The sequence below is a fragment of the Leptonychotes weddellii genome, chromosome 3, assembly GCF_054177405.1.
Source record: "Leptonychotes weddellii isolate Sample4059 chromosome 3, ASM5417740v2, whole genome shotgun sequence".
NCBI classification, from domain to species: domain Eukaryota; kingdom Metazoa; phylum Chordata; class Mammalia; order Carnivora; family Phocidae; genus Leptonychotes; species Leptonychotes weddellii.
In genome coordinates, this window is record NC_138371.1 from 175,734,701 (window position 1) to 175,749,978 (window position 15,278).

At 59.6% G+C, this 15,278-nt stretch overlaps 1 protein-coding gene across 6 annotated transcripts in view; it reads left to right on the plus strand.

The window, feature by feature from the left end:
• MCF2L (MCF.2 cell line derived transforming sequence like) overlaps window positions 1–15,278 on the plus strand; it is a 35,739-nt gene continuing 20,461 nt past the window's right edge. For 5 of the 6 annotated variants that reach the window (XM_081815226.1, XM_081815228.1, XM_081815227.1 and 2 more), the window contains exons 1-7: window positions 1–440; window positions 815–905; window positions 8,341–8,460; window positions 10,802–10,918; window positions 11,392–11,541; window positions 12,164–12,288; window positions 13,301–13,415. In XM_081815226.1, the coding sequence (XP_081671352.1) occupies window positions 274–440; window positions 815–905; window positions 8,341–8,460; window positions 10,802–10,918; window positions 11,392–11,541; window positions 12,164–12,288; window positions 13,301–13,415 (885 nt within the window). In that variant the 5' untranslated portion in view covers window positions 1–273. The remainder of the gene's footprint in view (window positions 441–814; window positions 906–8,340; window positions 8,461–10,801; window positions 10,919–11,391; window positions 11,542–12,163; window positions 12,289–13,300; window positions 13,416–15,278) is intronic. The other variant, XM_081815231.1, reaches the window with a different exon arrangement.

Sequence of the window (15,278 nt, forward strand, 5' to 3'; positions counted from 1 at the left end):
TTCTGATTTTCATTTAAACCCAGAGTGGCTTCCTCACTATGTTCGCAGATTTGGAAATTAGCAATTCAAGTTGGCGCCTCGGGCATGCCCTTCTTCCCTCCGCGGGGACTGGCTGGCGGGCGGCAGTAGCTGGCTCTGCACAATTGGCTTGGATGTGGAGTTACCCGACGGAAGCGGACCTCCCCGCTCCCCACTGTGACTCAGGCCCATGCGCTGGGCTGAGGCAGGACGGAGTTGTCGTTCCACAGCGACTCGGCATTCTCTTGACCACAGATGTTGCTGTTGCAAGCAGCCATTTCTTGCCTCCCGTTTCCGACAGATGCTTGTGAGCCTGCGGACGCCTCGGGGATTTTACACTCCCAAAGGTGTAGCAATGCCATCAAGAGCGATTTTATAACGTGGACACACAGGGGGACCTCAGATGCCAGGACTGAGGTGACGTACGGATCATAAAACTTGTTTTGGAGGGTTTAGCCAGCTGGTCAACCCAGAAAGGACCATGATTGGTGACGGAGCTCTGGGAAGGGGGTCTGCCGGGGTCTTTGCGCCGTGAGATGGCTGGTGTGGGGCTGGGAGTGTGAGCAGCACACAGGGGGTCATCTGTCCGTCTTTAGATAAGAGCACGTTCTGGAAATTGCCCGGGCAAGGCTCATGGAAATGCTGCAGTCTGCTTAGATGCTTACTTGGCATGCGTTTCACCATGCAGGGTGGAAGCCGCCCCAGGATTATAGGAGTGTAAGGCTTTCTCAGAGCTTACACGACAGCCCGTGAGCCTGCTGCACATGCTAACTGCAGATCTCTCTCCCCGTTTCAGCTTACAAGATGCTGGCATTGGATTCATCCTGGTCATAGACCGAAGGCAGGACAAATGGACCTCGGTGAAGGCATCAATCCTGCGAATAGCAGTAAGTGTTGGTGCCCAGGCTCTGTGACACCTCTGCTCATCCCCTGGGCCAGGTGACAGCACTGTTTCTGTCCTAGCCACCCGTCTGCTGGGGACAGCTTGTGTTCTGCTGGCCCGCGCTGCACGGTGCACCAGCCCCCGTGGCCTGAGGCAGGGCCAGGGGCCACGTGGGAGCCCACAACCCCCTGGGCTGCTGGAGCCACTGGAGTGTGTGCATGTATGTGCATGTGTGTGTGCATGTGTGTGCGTGCGTGTGCATGTGTGTATTCTAAATGGGTTCACTCTTAGCAGGCTTGTTATCATTTAAAAACAGTCCCACCAGCTGGTTTGTTCTGACACTGAGTATGGGCGGTGCTGAGGATCGAACGTGTGTTTGCTCTTAAATGGAGCACACGGTCCTTAATTAACAGGACGTCCGATGTCGTACAGAGACTCTTCAGGCTACATGTTTGAAATTGTATTGAACAGCTTTTCCTAATTGAATTTTTCCTTTCCAAAAGGGCTGTTTACCCTTTAGTTCTCCAACAACCCAGACACCTCGACCTTCCTTGGTACCCATGCCCGCAGCCAGGGACCCCCGCGGCCACCTTTCATGCGCAGAAGGGCAGCTGCTCTGCGGATCCTGTGTGGCTGTTTTTAGCCTGCAGTGATAATTCGGGAGGGAAGAGTTAAGTCAGCAGCTTCTGCCCTGCCCACGAGCTCCATGTGGAGCACGTCACCCACGCTCACTCACGACAGCAGGCGGACCCGGAGCAACTGTGGCCAGGCTCGTTGGCCAGGACAGCTCTGCTGCTCCCAAGCATTTCTTGAACACCTAACCCCCGGGTAAAATCCTGCTAACCTCTTGCTCGGTCTTGAGTTCAAACCGTCTTTGGTTGCTGACCAGAGAGGCAGCTGTGCTAGGCTCTGGGTGGAACGGAAGAATCGCTTCCTCCCCCGCAGATCGCCTCACTCTCCGTCCTAACGGCAGTTAGAGGCTTGCTGTCTGCTCTCTTACACCTGCATCGGTTCAGCGCAAACCTGGCCCTGGGCTGATGGGTCCCACCTTTGTCTTTCCGAAAAATATCTCCCTGCACCACCCAGTACGTGTCCCGCTCCTCGTCCCCACCCCCCACACGCGGGTCCCACTCCTCATCCCCCAACCCCCACACGCGGGTCCCACTCCTCAGCCCCACCCCCACACGCGTGTCCTGCTCCTCGTCTACACCCCCCACGTGGGTTTCCTGCTCCTGGTCTACACCCCTCACACACTTCCTGTGCCGTCATTTATCTGAAACAAATCAAAGCACTTTGAAATGTTTCAAAAGAAGTAGACTTGTTATAAAATTAGCTTTTGCTTTAAAATCTTGTGAAGCCTACAAAGAACTTTGATATGCCATGAGCAGTTAACAGCCAATGTGTCCATTTCATTGTTTCAAATTTTAAAATCAGTTTGCATGTGACCTCACATGGCAGGCTAAATTAAGAATTAAACTGTAAGAACCACTGGGTCAGATGCACAATAGACTTAAAAATATTCCTTAAATCACTGCATTAGTCCTGGGTTCAGTACCAAGATGTTCCCAATCAAGTATGTCATTGTTTCAGAAGGTAACGCTGTTATAATAACAACGTTTTTCAAATTTAAATACTCTCTCCAGGTCTTCTACGTTTATCTAGCCATGACCTAACACGTGCTCAGGCACGTCATCATGTGGCGGTCACAGGTGTCTCCTCGTCTGCACACACGCCTGTCCCAGGTGGGACCTCGTCCCAGCACCGCAGGGATCCCCTTCTCCGGGGTCCTCTGCTCCTCTTTCTCCCCCGGCCTCCCCGCCTCCCCATCTCCCCACAGCGCAGTGCTCCGTGTGGCCTCCCGCTCTGGAAGGCACCGCCACTCCTGCCTGCACATCTCTCGTTCCTGGAAGTCCGGCCCATCTTGCCGCGGCAGGCACCCAGCCCAGGCCCCGGGCGAGATAGGTTCTCCCTGCGTGTCTCTTGAGGCCATCGGTCACTGCTGGTTAGACACAGGAGCGTCCCCAAATACAGGATAGTTTTTTAAGAAAGAGATAAATTACTTTTAAGAACTGAAGTAGCCTGCGAGTGCCCCCTGCCGTTGAGCCGCGTGGCCCGGGGCAGACCTGCGGGCGCCAGGGGCGCAGAGCCCTCCTCCCGCCAACGGCCATCCCGGTTTCCTGTGTCATTGACTTCGTGACCAGGTGGATTCTCAAGTGTGCTGGCTCATCTTTAAAACTTTGTTTTGTGAAAATCAAAACTGAAATGTTGATGTTTGAGTTTTAATGTTTGCACAAATTTGTACACAATAAAAACAATAAGGTTTTAGAATATCTTTTTTCCCGTAAGTTTTGGGGTTCCCCGGTACTGGTTTGGAAACCCCAGAAGTTAACATTTTCCCCACATACTTGTCAAAAATTTTCTTTAACTCCTACTCTTTTTATTACATGAATTTACTGATCCCATGAACGCCCAAAAATCTGTGCATGCATTTAGCACGTTTATTGAGACTCTGTTATGTGCCTGGTCCTGGGCAGGCATTGGGGCGTGGGAGACGTAAGCGGGGGAATAAGCAAGAAGTGTCCAGCCAGGTGGGGTGCAGACAGCTGACAGATGCTGTGATGTGGGTTGTGAGCTGCAAACACGCAGGGGTGCCTGAGGCAGCGCCGGGCAGTCCTGCAGGGAGGTCGGGAGGCTGCGAGCCAGGTCCCGTTGCCCTGTGTGTGTGTCCCATCGCTGAGCCAGGGTGTCCGGGGTGAGGCCTCCACCATGGCTCTGCGGTGGGGACGGGAGGTGGGAATGGAGCTGGCACGCTTGTCCCCGTGCCCGAGAGCGGGCTGGGGACGGAGTTGACCCACTGACGCTGTCAACTGGGGCTGTGGACCCAGACCACCAGCTTCGGTGGGCCCGTGCTTCTGTCTGGGGGGCTCTGGGGAAGCCACCACCTGGCACCAGCCCGGCCACCGCCCTCGAGAGGGGTTGGGCCCCGGCGCCGGTGCTGCCCCGTGGACGGCCCCCCCGAGCGCCTAGGCCACGGTTGGCGGCAAGCTGGTGGCACGAGGGCTCCCTGGATCTCCAGATGGGCTTGGCCGCCCGAGTGCGATGCGGCACGTACATACAGGCGGTAATTTGGGGGCTGTTTTTAGCCACCATGTGTGCCAGCTCCTGAGCGGAGCCTTGCTCGTGGCGAGGCGTTGTTTCTGTTCGGAAGCCTTCAGCTTGGCTTGCAGGAGAAAAATAAGGGGCCCAAGTCCAGAGTCCCCAAAATCAGGCTTGCCGTGTCTCCTGCGTCAGCTCTGGCGGGGGCGTCGGGGGCGATGGGCGTGTTCGCCTGTCCCAGTCGTGCTCATAGCTGGCGAACAAAGGGGCAAACCAGGAGCCGCGGTGCTGAGGCCGCGCCCGTTCCGTCTGCACCGTCCGCGGATGAAGGTGTCTTTTGGAAAATACCCAAGCGTGCTCCTCTGGGGCTCCGTTTCCCATTTTACCACTTGCACTACACAGGGGCGTGCGAGGGTGGTTGTGAGCACCTGGGGATTTGTACCGGAGTGTACGTATGACCTGAGTCAAGCTCATCTGTGTCCCAGAGCGTGCTGCTGAAGAAGGTTCCAGCCGAAGGCGCTTTCAGTCTGCGTGGGGCAGGGCCGTGGCTCCTGCCTGTGAGGCTAGTGCTGCCCGCGTTTGCAGAACAGGTAGAACGTGAAGTGTCCAGGGGTGCAGGGCCTTTAGGTCACCCAGTAAACACTCCAACGTGGCAAATAATCTCGCTTTAGACAAGCTAACGAGCTCCTACCATGTGCCGCTTGCTAGTCTAAGCACGAAGTGCTGAGCACCGATGGAGGTGCAGACGGGAGCAGTGTGAGCACCAGGAGGGCCTCTTGGTGGAGGTGATGCTGGATGCACAGGAGCCTCTAGGATGTTTATCCAGAAACCACTTCACTCTCTTTCTGTCTCCAGATGACCTTTGTGTGGCCATCACGCTGTGCGTGTTCCTAAGTCGGAAAGTAAACAATATCACTTGACCTTACAAAACCTGTTGCAACCCTTCTGTGATCACGGAGGAATTTTGCAGCCCTCATCCCAAATCCTTCTTCCAGTTCCCTGTTTGTACAGTAAAATGTTAACGGTATTTTCCCAGCTCTTAGCACATACAGTTGATTCCAACCCAGAGAAAGTTTAGTTACTGTTCTTTGTGTTCGAAATATGTGTTTGTGTAGATCATTAACGCCTTGTCACGCGGCCAGGATCTTACGGCTACTCTCGTCCGTGGAAGATTCGGGAAGTTAGAGAATCGGAAAGACCAGAGCAGAGGGAAGGCAGGAGAGGGGGTGTTTCCCGCCTCCGCCAGCTGACGGAGCTGTGGCCCCCGTGGCCTGCGGAGTTAATCTACGGGAAATCTCAGGAGGACAGGCGCAGTCCCCTCTTCTAAGTCCCAGCTCTTGTCCTCACATCACAGCAGCCGAGAGGAGCAAACGAGGGGGATAAAACGGTACTGGAATTTAGAAGGGATGACTCATTGTCGCCTCCGGGGGGGCTTTCCTTAAATAGCGGTGGCCAGCTTCACGGGTGCAGCCGGCTAGTGGACAGCTGGGCCGGAACCTGCCGGCGGGGCCTCCCACCTTCAGCGCTGCTCCTCTCACTCTTTCCTTTCCGCTCAAAGGAGCCCAAAGCGAGGGCGCCCCTGCGTGGTCAGGAGCGAGGATGGGCGCCCTGCTCTGGGGGCTGCTCCAGTCCCGCCCCCTGCCGGCCTCACCGTGGGCGCCTGGCGCGGTTTGCTGGCAGACGGGCACCCTCGGGGTGCCCCAGGCCCAGCTGCGGCCCAGTGGGTGCACGCGGCCCCGTGATGAGCCACAACTCAGCGCCCCGCTGCCCACGTCCTGTCCCTGGCTGCAGGGGCCGCGCAGGTGCATCAGGGACCCCGGGGGTGGGGGGGCCGAGTGTGAGCACCGTCCTGGGGGCTCTGGGGACGACGGCGCCCGCAGGTGTGGGGGGCCCTCCCGCAGAAGCACAGGGCCGGGGACGCAGCCCCGAGTCACCAGGAAGCGGTGGAGCTTCAAACCCCGAGACAGAACAGGGGCATCCGCAGACGTGGCAGGGAGCGCGTGGTGGCCCACGAGCGGCGGCCGGGACGGGCCCGCAGGACGGTCACCAGCCATCGGCGGCCTTGGGTCAGGGGCACGTGCAGCAGAGACGCAGGGGTGGGAACCACGTGTTTGGGGGGCAAACCTGAAGAGAGGCAGGGGGCAGGTAGGTGTCCTTGTGCAGTGAGGCCCTCGGGAGCGGGGGCGCTGGGTGCGGGGCGGGGCGGAGGTCAGCAAGGCCGCCGCAGGCCGGGCTCTGAACTCTGGTTTGTTTGCAGGATGCGGAAGTGTCTGGAAGGTTTGCTCAGGACGGGGTCGTGATGCAGCTGATGCCCCACAGGGGTCCCAGTGGCACTTGGTGGGGAATAAGCTCAGGGCAGCGGTCGGGGGGGCGGGGGAGCGGAGCTTGCTCGGGGAAGGAGTCCAGGGCAGGAGCTGGAGGGACAGTGCCCAGGCTTTGGGACTGGCTGTGGGGCCCCAGAGGAGGGCGCAGGCAGGAGAGCCCGGGGTGTGGCCCGAGCACTGACTGGTCACTGGCACCGGCAAGGCGCCGGCCTGGGGCACCCCGGTACCCACGGGTCCAGCTTTTCCTGGCTTTTCTTCTGTTCCGGGGACTTGCTGTCACGTGGACATTAGGCCTGGCTTCAGAGGCCCCCGGGGCTCACTCAGGGCAGATCCAGCCTTGAGGCTTTGGGGGTGAGGCCAGGACCCCACCGGCAGCTGTTCTGACCTGGGTGACCCTGAGGCCTGGGGGTCAGGAGCAGCTGACCCGGGGCCCCCGCTCCCACGGCACCAGCTTCTGCCAGGAGCTCCAGCCGTGAGACCCACTGGACCAGACGCTCGAGGGGGCCCCAGGGCTGAGGGCCATCCAGGGGCGGCACCTGCTTAGTGGTGGTACACACTCAGGGAGGGGGCCGCACCAGGCAGTGACTGCTTCCCGGGAAGCAAGTGGCCCAGGGCACACATGCCATCGGGGTCCTGCTGCCAGGGCCTCACAAAGACTGGCGGTGTGTCTGTTCCCGAGGACGCCTGCCGGGACGGGGCGGGCCAGGGGGAGAAGGCCGGGAGCCTGGGGCTCGCGTGCGCCAGTCCTGCCGAGAGCAGGGTGGATGTGAGGGGCCCCGGGGTGTGGCCGCAGCTGGAGCGTCCATCGGCGGGTGGACGGTGAAGACGCTGAGACGCTCGGGTGTGTGGGCTGCGGAGAGCGCAGCGGGCACAGCTTCCCAGCAGGCTCTCTGGGCAAGCTGGGGTCTCCCGCCCCGCTCCGTGCTCCTTTGTCCATTTCGGGCTGTGCCGATCTTTGCTATATATCATGTTTCAGCTGCATTCCGCCCAGTTACCCAGAAATCAAACTCCGTTCCTTCAGAATGTCTTCTTTTAGTAATGGGCTCTCCCCGGAAATCAGCATCTAGGAATAATCGGCGCCTAGAATAGGCTTTTACTAAGTATCTGTCATGCCTCGTTTTTGAGGGTTCGTGCAAGGACGGCATGCTGCGTGTGCGTTACGAGTGTGCGTTGGGAAGGCACTTTTTGTCCCTGTGTTACAAATGGGGAAACAGGCACAGGGAGGTAAGTTGCCCAAGGTCACGCACCTTGTAAGCAGAGCTGGTAGCCGAATATATTCATGTAACTGTATCTAAAGGCGTGTCCACTGGGGCGTGAGCTTTCTTCTATCTTTGTTTTAGGAATACATCTATGTGTCTCTATGGCTCTGTTTTTATTTGACAAGTGTCTTGGTTCCCTGGGGCTGTCCTCCCAAAGTGCCCACAGAGTGGGGGGCTGGAAACGCCTGAGCCACTGCCCCACGGTCTGGAGCTGGAGGTCCGAGGTTGGTCCTGGGGCCGCGAGGCAGAAGCTGTCCCTTCCCCCGCTTCTGGAGGTTTCTGGCGATCCCTGGCACTCCTTGGCTGGTAGACGTGTCCCCTGTCTTCACACGCGGCGTCTCCCTGGGTGTCCATGCCCAAGAGTCTCCCTTCCGTAAGGACCAGGCAGATAGGCTTAGGGGCCTCAGGAATGACCTCACGTAAACTTGGTCGACTCTGTAAAGACCGTGTCTCCAAATCACATCCCGAGGCACTGGGGTTTGGACTTGACATGTGAATTTGGGGGGATGCCATGCAGCCTGGAACAAGTGTCATAAGCTTTTGATTTTACAGTTGATAACCCACATCGCATGCTTGCCCCGGCAGCATGACCTTCTCCTTTTCTTTTAAGAAGGAGGCTGTCTCTACAGAGCCTGGTGTCAGCAGCCACTTCTGTTCCGGCATGACGTCCTCCCCGTCCGGACCACGCCATCAGCTGCAGGCATGCGAGGACCCCGCGCCCAGACACACGTCTGCCCACGGCCCTTCTATTCTCTTGCAGGCGTCCTTCCCAGCAAACCTCCAGCTCGTCCTGGTTCTGCGCCCAACGGGGTTTTTCCAAAGGACTCTCTCTGACCTCGCGTTCAAATTCAATAGAGATGACTTCAAGATGAAGGTGCCGGTGAGTACGTCCTGGTCGCTCTGCAGGGCGGACTGAGTGGGAGTCATGCACTCTGGGCCCACGCTCGATAACGGAAACTCTCAGGGCGCACCCCCGGCAGGCGGGCGCACAGACCGCGCGGACCCGTCGGGAACTGCTGTCCTCTCACACGGCCCTTCCCTCCTTTCCGCTCCCGGGAAGTGCGTGTCCACACTGGGCCTCGGACGGGTACGGGTCGCTGTGGAGGTGCAGGTGTGAGAGCCGCGAGTCTAGAACATTCTCGCCAAGCGAGGGTCAGGCCGAAGAACAAGAGAGCCCAGCAGGCTGAGAGCCATCGTCAGCCTCCTAGTGAGGAACAACCAGTCCCCGGGGACAAGCCAGGGGCCAGGGGAACGGGGCCAGTGTCCCCAGGCCTGCAGAGGGAGCGTCCAGCGGGTGGGTGGCCCTGCCTCATCTCCTGCTCCGCGGCCCCGGCGGCCCCGAGAGGGCACTCCCTGCCGCCAGCCCCCATCCTTGAGAACATGAGGCCGCGTAGGGTCCCTTAGACAGGTGCCACCAGGAAGCCTGTTTCCCGTGAAGCCTGCTCGAGTCTCACCAGCTCCTCTGGGAGCAGCATGGGGCAGGGGGCCGCCAGGCAGCACCCCCCCCAGGTGCATTTGTTCTCCGGGAAATCACTTGTTCTCTGTTGCAAAGAGGACGAGAACGTACGGGGCCAGTCCCAGGAGCCTCGTAAGCTCCCGACAGTATCTACCAGATCGCTTTGGCCAACCTGAGGGTCCGTGGCGGTGGTTGTCCGTGAGGTCTATACCCGCTCCTCGGTGTACAAGATGCCGGGCGCTCTGCACAGTCAGGGGACGTGAGTGAGGCGTCCCCGGCTCGAGAGCAAGTCGCACTCGGCAGCCCTAAACCGTGGGCTTCGGGGTCTTGGGGACACCAGTGCGCTCACTGTTTGCAGGCCTGGATGCTTTTATTTCTGATGGCCCATTTCCTGGGGATGGGCAAGGACAAAACCACCGAGACACCGCTCACGGTGGTGTCCCAGCATGAAAGCCACCAGTGCCCAGCCTCCTCCAGCCTCGTGACACCCGGGTGTCCAGCCTTGCCCTACAAGGGGCAAGTGAACCTCGTTAGCAACAGGTCTCGACACAGACGCGTCCGAGGAAACCAGACGGGGTCTGTCCTAAGGGTGGTGGTCTCCCCTGCAAATGGCACTGTTGGGCCAAATCAGTGAGTTCTCAAAATCATCGCTGGCTCTTCAGTGTGCTGATCCATTTTAGATAACCCTTTAAAAGCGTAGAAAACATCCTCTCAAGAATGCCGTTGTTAAAACGCGTTCACTTTAGCAACATGTCTGGTGTTGGTGCTGTGTGCTGACCTCGCGCTGGACAGAGAATGTTAAGAGAAACGGTCCCTACACCTTCTCTGTCACGAGTAAACGTACGTGGAGCGTGTGCAGGGTTTAGGTGAGACGCAGAAGTCATGAGGAAGGTGGCCAGGCTTTGGTCATGCGGGTCGAGAGATGGGGCTTTCTGCTGGAGGGGCAGAGAATCCTCTCTGCTGAGCCCGCTGCCCACCTCTGGGACGTTTCAGCCTCTTCTGCTTGAAGGCCGTGGCTCACGGGATCTCAGCGGCCTGTGGACGGTTTGGGCTGCATTATCCTCTGTGGTGGGGCTGTCCTGCAGGGGTGGGATTCAGCAGCACCCCCACATCGTGACGATCAGAAACGTCTCCAGATGGCGTCAGGCATCCCCTGGGGACAGAACCTCCTGGGCGATTAAACCAATACGGCATTCAATAATACACAAGATGGTGTCCGATACCACTTGGCCTAAACCTCTCAAGACCTGTTTTGTAGCGTCTGTCCGACGGCTTGCCAAGCAAAGGCTATGTCTTTACCCAGAACTCATGGACAGAATGTCCTGGAAAGGGCAAGAGAGACAGACAAGCCTGTGTGCAGCGCTTCCTGGGTCCCACGGAAGGGCACCTGTGATGAGCCCACCGGGTTTCCGTGGGCATAGGGACAAAACGATGTCCTTTCGAGTCAGAGCGCTGCTCGGTTGCCGCCAGGAGCTCCCCCGCCCGGGAGCCAAGCTGTGGGACGCCTGGTGCTGGCTGTGTGCCCAGCTCTTGCCGGGGCTCGAACGCCTGCCTTCAATGCCGAGATCAGTCATCGCAGGCCCATTTCACGCTGGGGCACAGAGAGAAGGTCGACCAGCCCGGACGTGGTAGAGCCGGGACTTAAGCCAGGGTCCAAAGCCAGACGCCTCCTGCCCGCGCAGCCGCCATTAGGGACCGGCGGGGGAGCGTCGCTCCTGGTCCGCCGGGTGGTCTCTTTATGGCGGCGGCTTCTTTCCTCCTCCAGGTCATAATGCTGAGCTCAGTGCCAGAATTACACGGTTACATCGACAAGTCCCAGCTGACCGAGGACCTGGGTGGGACCCTGGATTACAGCCACACCAGGTGGCTCTATCACCGCACAGTGAGTCCCCCGGGCCGGCCACACGCGGCCTGCGCTGTGGGTCCCCCTAATCCCGACTTGATCGGCTGAATGGCTTTTGCATGACGATGCTGCCTTTTCCAAAGACATGTTCCCAGGAACCTCAGTTCTGTTCCCCAAGAATGAGGAGATGGTCTCAGTGGACCTCAGTCATCTAAAGAAACAACATGAGTAATCAGTTCGGGAGTGGTTTTCTCTGGGCTCAGAGACAGAACAGAAAGGAAAGCCCCTGGGTGGGGGAGAGACGGAGCACAGAGTGACTCTAGCTGATGAGATCCCGCATGGACGGTGCCCGCTACGCTTCTGGAGGAGTCGTGGGGCTCGGGAGCTGGCTGGGCACTGCCCTGCCCCCGCCCCGAGCATGGCCATGCGCTCCGCACCGGACGCCTGCTTTCCGGGCAGCAGGAGGATGCACGCGTGCACAGCTCGGTGAGGGTGTTTTCCTTCTTCCCAAGGCGATCGAAGGTTTCGCCCTCATGGTTAAGCAGACAGCTCAGATGCTACAGTCCTTCGGGACCGAGCTGGCCGAAACGGAGCTGCCCAACGATGTGCAGTCGACGAGCTTGGTGCTCTGCGCGCATACGGAGAAGAAGGACAGAGCGAAGGTACGCGTGGCTTCTGTGCGGGACGGGGATGGGCATCGGGCAAAACCGAGCTGAGGCCACGTCACAGGCGCGTTTTCGTGCCAGTGAGCCGGCGAGCTCTCCGAGGACGGAAACGTGCTCCTTCTTGAAAGCGGCCTGAGTGCCGCAGGGTCTGAGAGCAGCCTCCCTCTGAGCGGCTCCCGGGCGTCCAGACGGCCGGGCCACTGGCCATGAGCGTCTGCTGCTTGTTGGCACAAGCAGGGCAGGATGTCTGCCCGCAGTTCCCAGACAGCAGGTGGGGGACTGTGGGCTGACCCAGGGGACTGCGTCGGTCTGTACGCTAGCCAGCCACACTCCCGGGGAGCCTGAGCTGGGCGGGGTGTGGCTTGGGGTCAGGGCTGGCCCCACCCCCAGAAGCCCACACTCCCTTCGCTCCTGGCAGTGAGGACACCGCGGAAGCAGGCAGGCACCTAGAGGTCTGGTTTCCTGTTGGTGTCTTCCCTGCTCCCGCTGCCCCAGGCAACCGTAGCCCTAGCGTGCCCTGGCCACAGCAGAGGAGTCTCCGGACACCTGCCGTCCTTCGGCAGCTCTAAGGAGGAGGTGGGAGTGAGCCCGGGGTGCCAGGCACGCACTGTCCCCACAGGAGGACATGAGGTCGGCACTGGACGAGGGGCAGAGTATCCTGGAGAACATCAGGGAGCCGCTGGCCAAGGGCGGGGAGCAGAGCCTAAACCAGGACCAGCTGGATAACCAGACCACTGTGCAGAGGTGAGGCCCGAGCTGAGGCCAGAGCAACAGAGGACACAGGGGCCCCCAGGTCCTCATCCTAACGGGAAGCAAGGGGACTGCGAGTCCTTACTGCTGACACACTTGTCTTCCAAACCCCAAAGAAAGCAGCTGTTCCGGGGAGGAAGCTGTCTTAGAGCGAAGGTTCTTTTCTGCCAGCACGGGGGATGCTTAAGGGAGCTGGTGCTGACCGGTCCTGCAGGCTGTGGAGCCCTAATGCTTCCGCACCCACCTGTCTCCGCCCACCGGGCTGGCTTGTGCCTTCGAGACCCAGGGATGCTGTCCTTCCTGGAAAGAGGACAACGTGCACATCCTCTTTGAGCTCCAGCCGCCTGGCAGTGCTGTGCGGACTGGCCCCAGCACCCCAGAACACCCACAGCCCCACGCGTAGGCCCGGTCCTTGGCGGGGGACGAGGCTTGCACGGGAACCCAGCAGCCGGACGGCCTGCGGGCGACACCCAGCCCACCACGGGCTGACCCAGGCACAGACCCAGGCGGACTCTTACACGCAGTTTACACGGCCGGGGTGCTATGCCAGGGATGGGGGGCGGCCTCAGGGGGCCCCATGCAGGTGTGGAGTCATGAACAGAGGGGGCTGGAGCTGACCCCAGGGCTGACGGGCTAACACCCATGGGCATCTGGCAGGCGTTCTGGCCTGGGAGCGGGGTCAGTGAATGGTGGCGGCTCACTGCACCCTTCATCCCCGAACTTAGAAGTGCGAAGCCCAGACCGCTGCCCTCTCAGCTGGTAACACGCTCAGCCCAGCCCTTTGCCGCGGGCTCCCGATGGGCGTTGGCGTGGCCCAGTGCGATGAGGTGTGCGGGCGGCGGCCCGGTGGGGTCGCCCCTGCTGTGCCTCTCCCGCGGGCACAGCTGGCCCTGCGAATCCCGCGTCCAGTGCCGGAGAGAGGTGGCGAGGGTGTGGGCAGGCCGCGGAGCCAGAGACCGCGCCCCGCGCCCCACACCCGCGCAGACAGAGCCTCTCCTCTCCCCAGGCTCCTGGCCCAGCTGAGCGAGACCGAGGCTGCCTTCGATGAGTTCTGGGCAAAGCATCAGCAGAAACTCCAACAGTGTCTGCAGCTCCGGCATTTTGAGCAGGACTTTCGAGAGGTGAGTGGCCGGAGCGGGGGCAGCTGGCCGTGGGCGCAGGAAGCCGGCGAGGCGGCCCAGGTCCACCCGCCGCTTTGGGCCGAGCTGCCCAGGTCTCTGTCCGCCACACGGAGCTGCGAGACCCAGTGGGACCAGACCCTGAAGCGTGTGGCCAGTGAGTCGTTGCCCACGCAGGTTCCACTCTCTGCCATGGGCGTGCACTTCCTTGCGTTCCTCGTGGCCGAGTCCAGGAGCCATCTGGACGCCCCCTCGCCCAGTGTGCATCTGTCCTGTGCCGGCTCGCACGTCCCAGGTGCCCTGAACTGAGAGCAACAGCCACACTGGGCTCCATAGCTCAGGGATTGTGGGGTGACGCGTGGGGGTGATGCGCCGGGGTGACATGCGGGGTGACGCCTGGCGGTGACATGCGGGGCTGACACGCAGCCGTGGGGTCAGAGGTCTCGACAGGACTCAACAGAAGCCGTTGATTACTTATTTACGCGCGTGAGCGCGCTGAGCCGTCCATGTGCCCTCGTCCTGCCCCATGATGTTTCTCCTGGTCCTTCTGGTCAAGGTGGGGTGGGGGGGTTCCAAATGCACGAGAAGCAAGTAACGATCCCGAGTCCAGCGCGAACGCCGTCCCAAGGCCATGGGTAAGGGCCAGGGGAGCAGAAGCAAGCGTTCCGGTCCCCCCAGAGTCCTGAAATGTCACCGTTTCGGGAACACGGGATTGGTTCAGTAGCACTGAGCATGTGCGGGAGCTCGGCGCGCAGGGGACCAGCCTCCCTGGTTGGGACCAGAGAGGTAACCCCGCCTGTGCGAACCGTGGGAGCAGAGAAGATGGTCCTGCCTGACCTCCTCCGGGGGCGCTGAGGAGGGCCCACCAGACACGACAAACGACACTTACGGATAGCTGTAGACTTGCGGACAGTTGTGAAAGAATCCAGCCAGACCTCACCTACCCTCTAGCCAGCTGCGGCCAGAACCACGCGGTCAGCACACGGAACATCCCGCCCCAACACAGACCCGGGTTTCCCTCTTGTAGACACGATTCCCTCCCACCCCACCCACCCACCCCTGCCCTCCTGAGCCCACGTCCCCTTCTGCCCCTCCCTTTGCCCTGCTGAGCCCCCACCCCTCCCCCTGCTGAACCCCTCCCCAGCCATCCTTCCCCTCCTGAACCCCTGGCAACCGCTGATCTGCTCTGCTTCCATATGCTGTCATTTCAAGAATGTTCTAGAATGGGGTCATACATATGTAGCCTTCTGGGCCTGGCTCTCTTCATGCCGCAGAGTCAGTGCAGGTGTTGCAAGTTCACTCTTGTTACTGCTGAATAATTAGGGTTCTGGGGTGCAGGGAGCCCACGGTTTAACACTTCACATGTTTTCATTTTGAGAAAGTCCAGTTTATCAATTTTTTCTTTTAAGGATCATACTTTTGGCGTCCATCCTAAATCCTGGGTCCCAAGTATGTTTTCCTGGGCTTTTCTTGCTAAAAGTCTTACAGTTTTAGGTTTAAGCCCTGATCCATTTTGAGTTAGCTCTTGTGTGGGGTGAGAATCCAGGCACGGTTCAGTTTTTAGTCTCTCTGGGTGTCCATCCAGGGGCTCTGGCAGCATTTATCACAAAGGATTCCTGTTCTCCGTTGGACTGCTTTCCCCCTTTTGTCAAAGGTCAGCGAGGCCTATCCATTTGGGTCTGCTTCCAGGGGTGCGTCCCGTCCGTCCATCGACCCCACACAGTCTTGCCGGTTGGGGCCGTGCACTGAGTCTTGAAATCAGGTGGACCGTTCCTCCCACCGCCTCTTTGTCCCCAAATCATTTTAGGTTCTCCAGTTCCTTTGCCTTTCTGCAAAAAATCTTTCTAGATCTATAAAGTTTTGCGG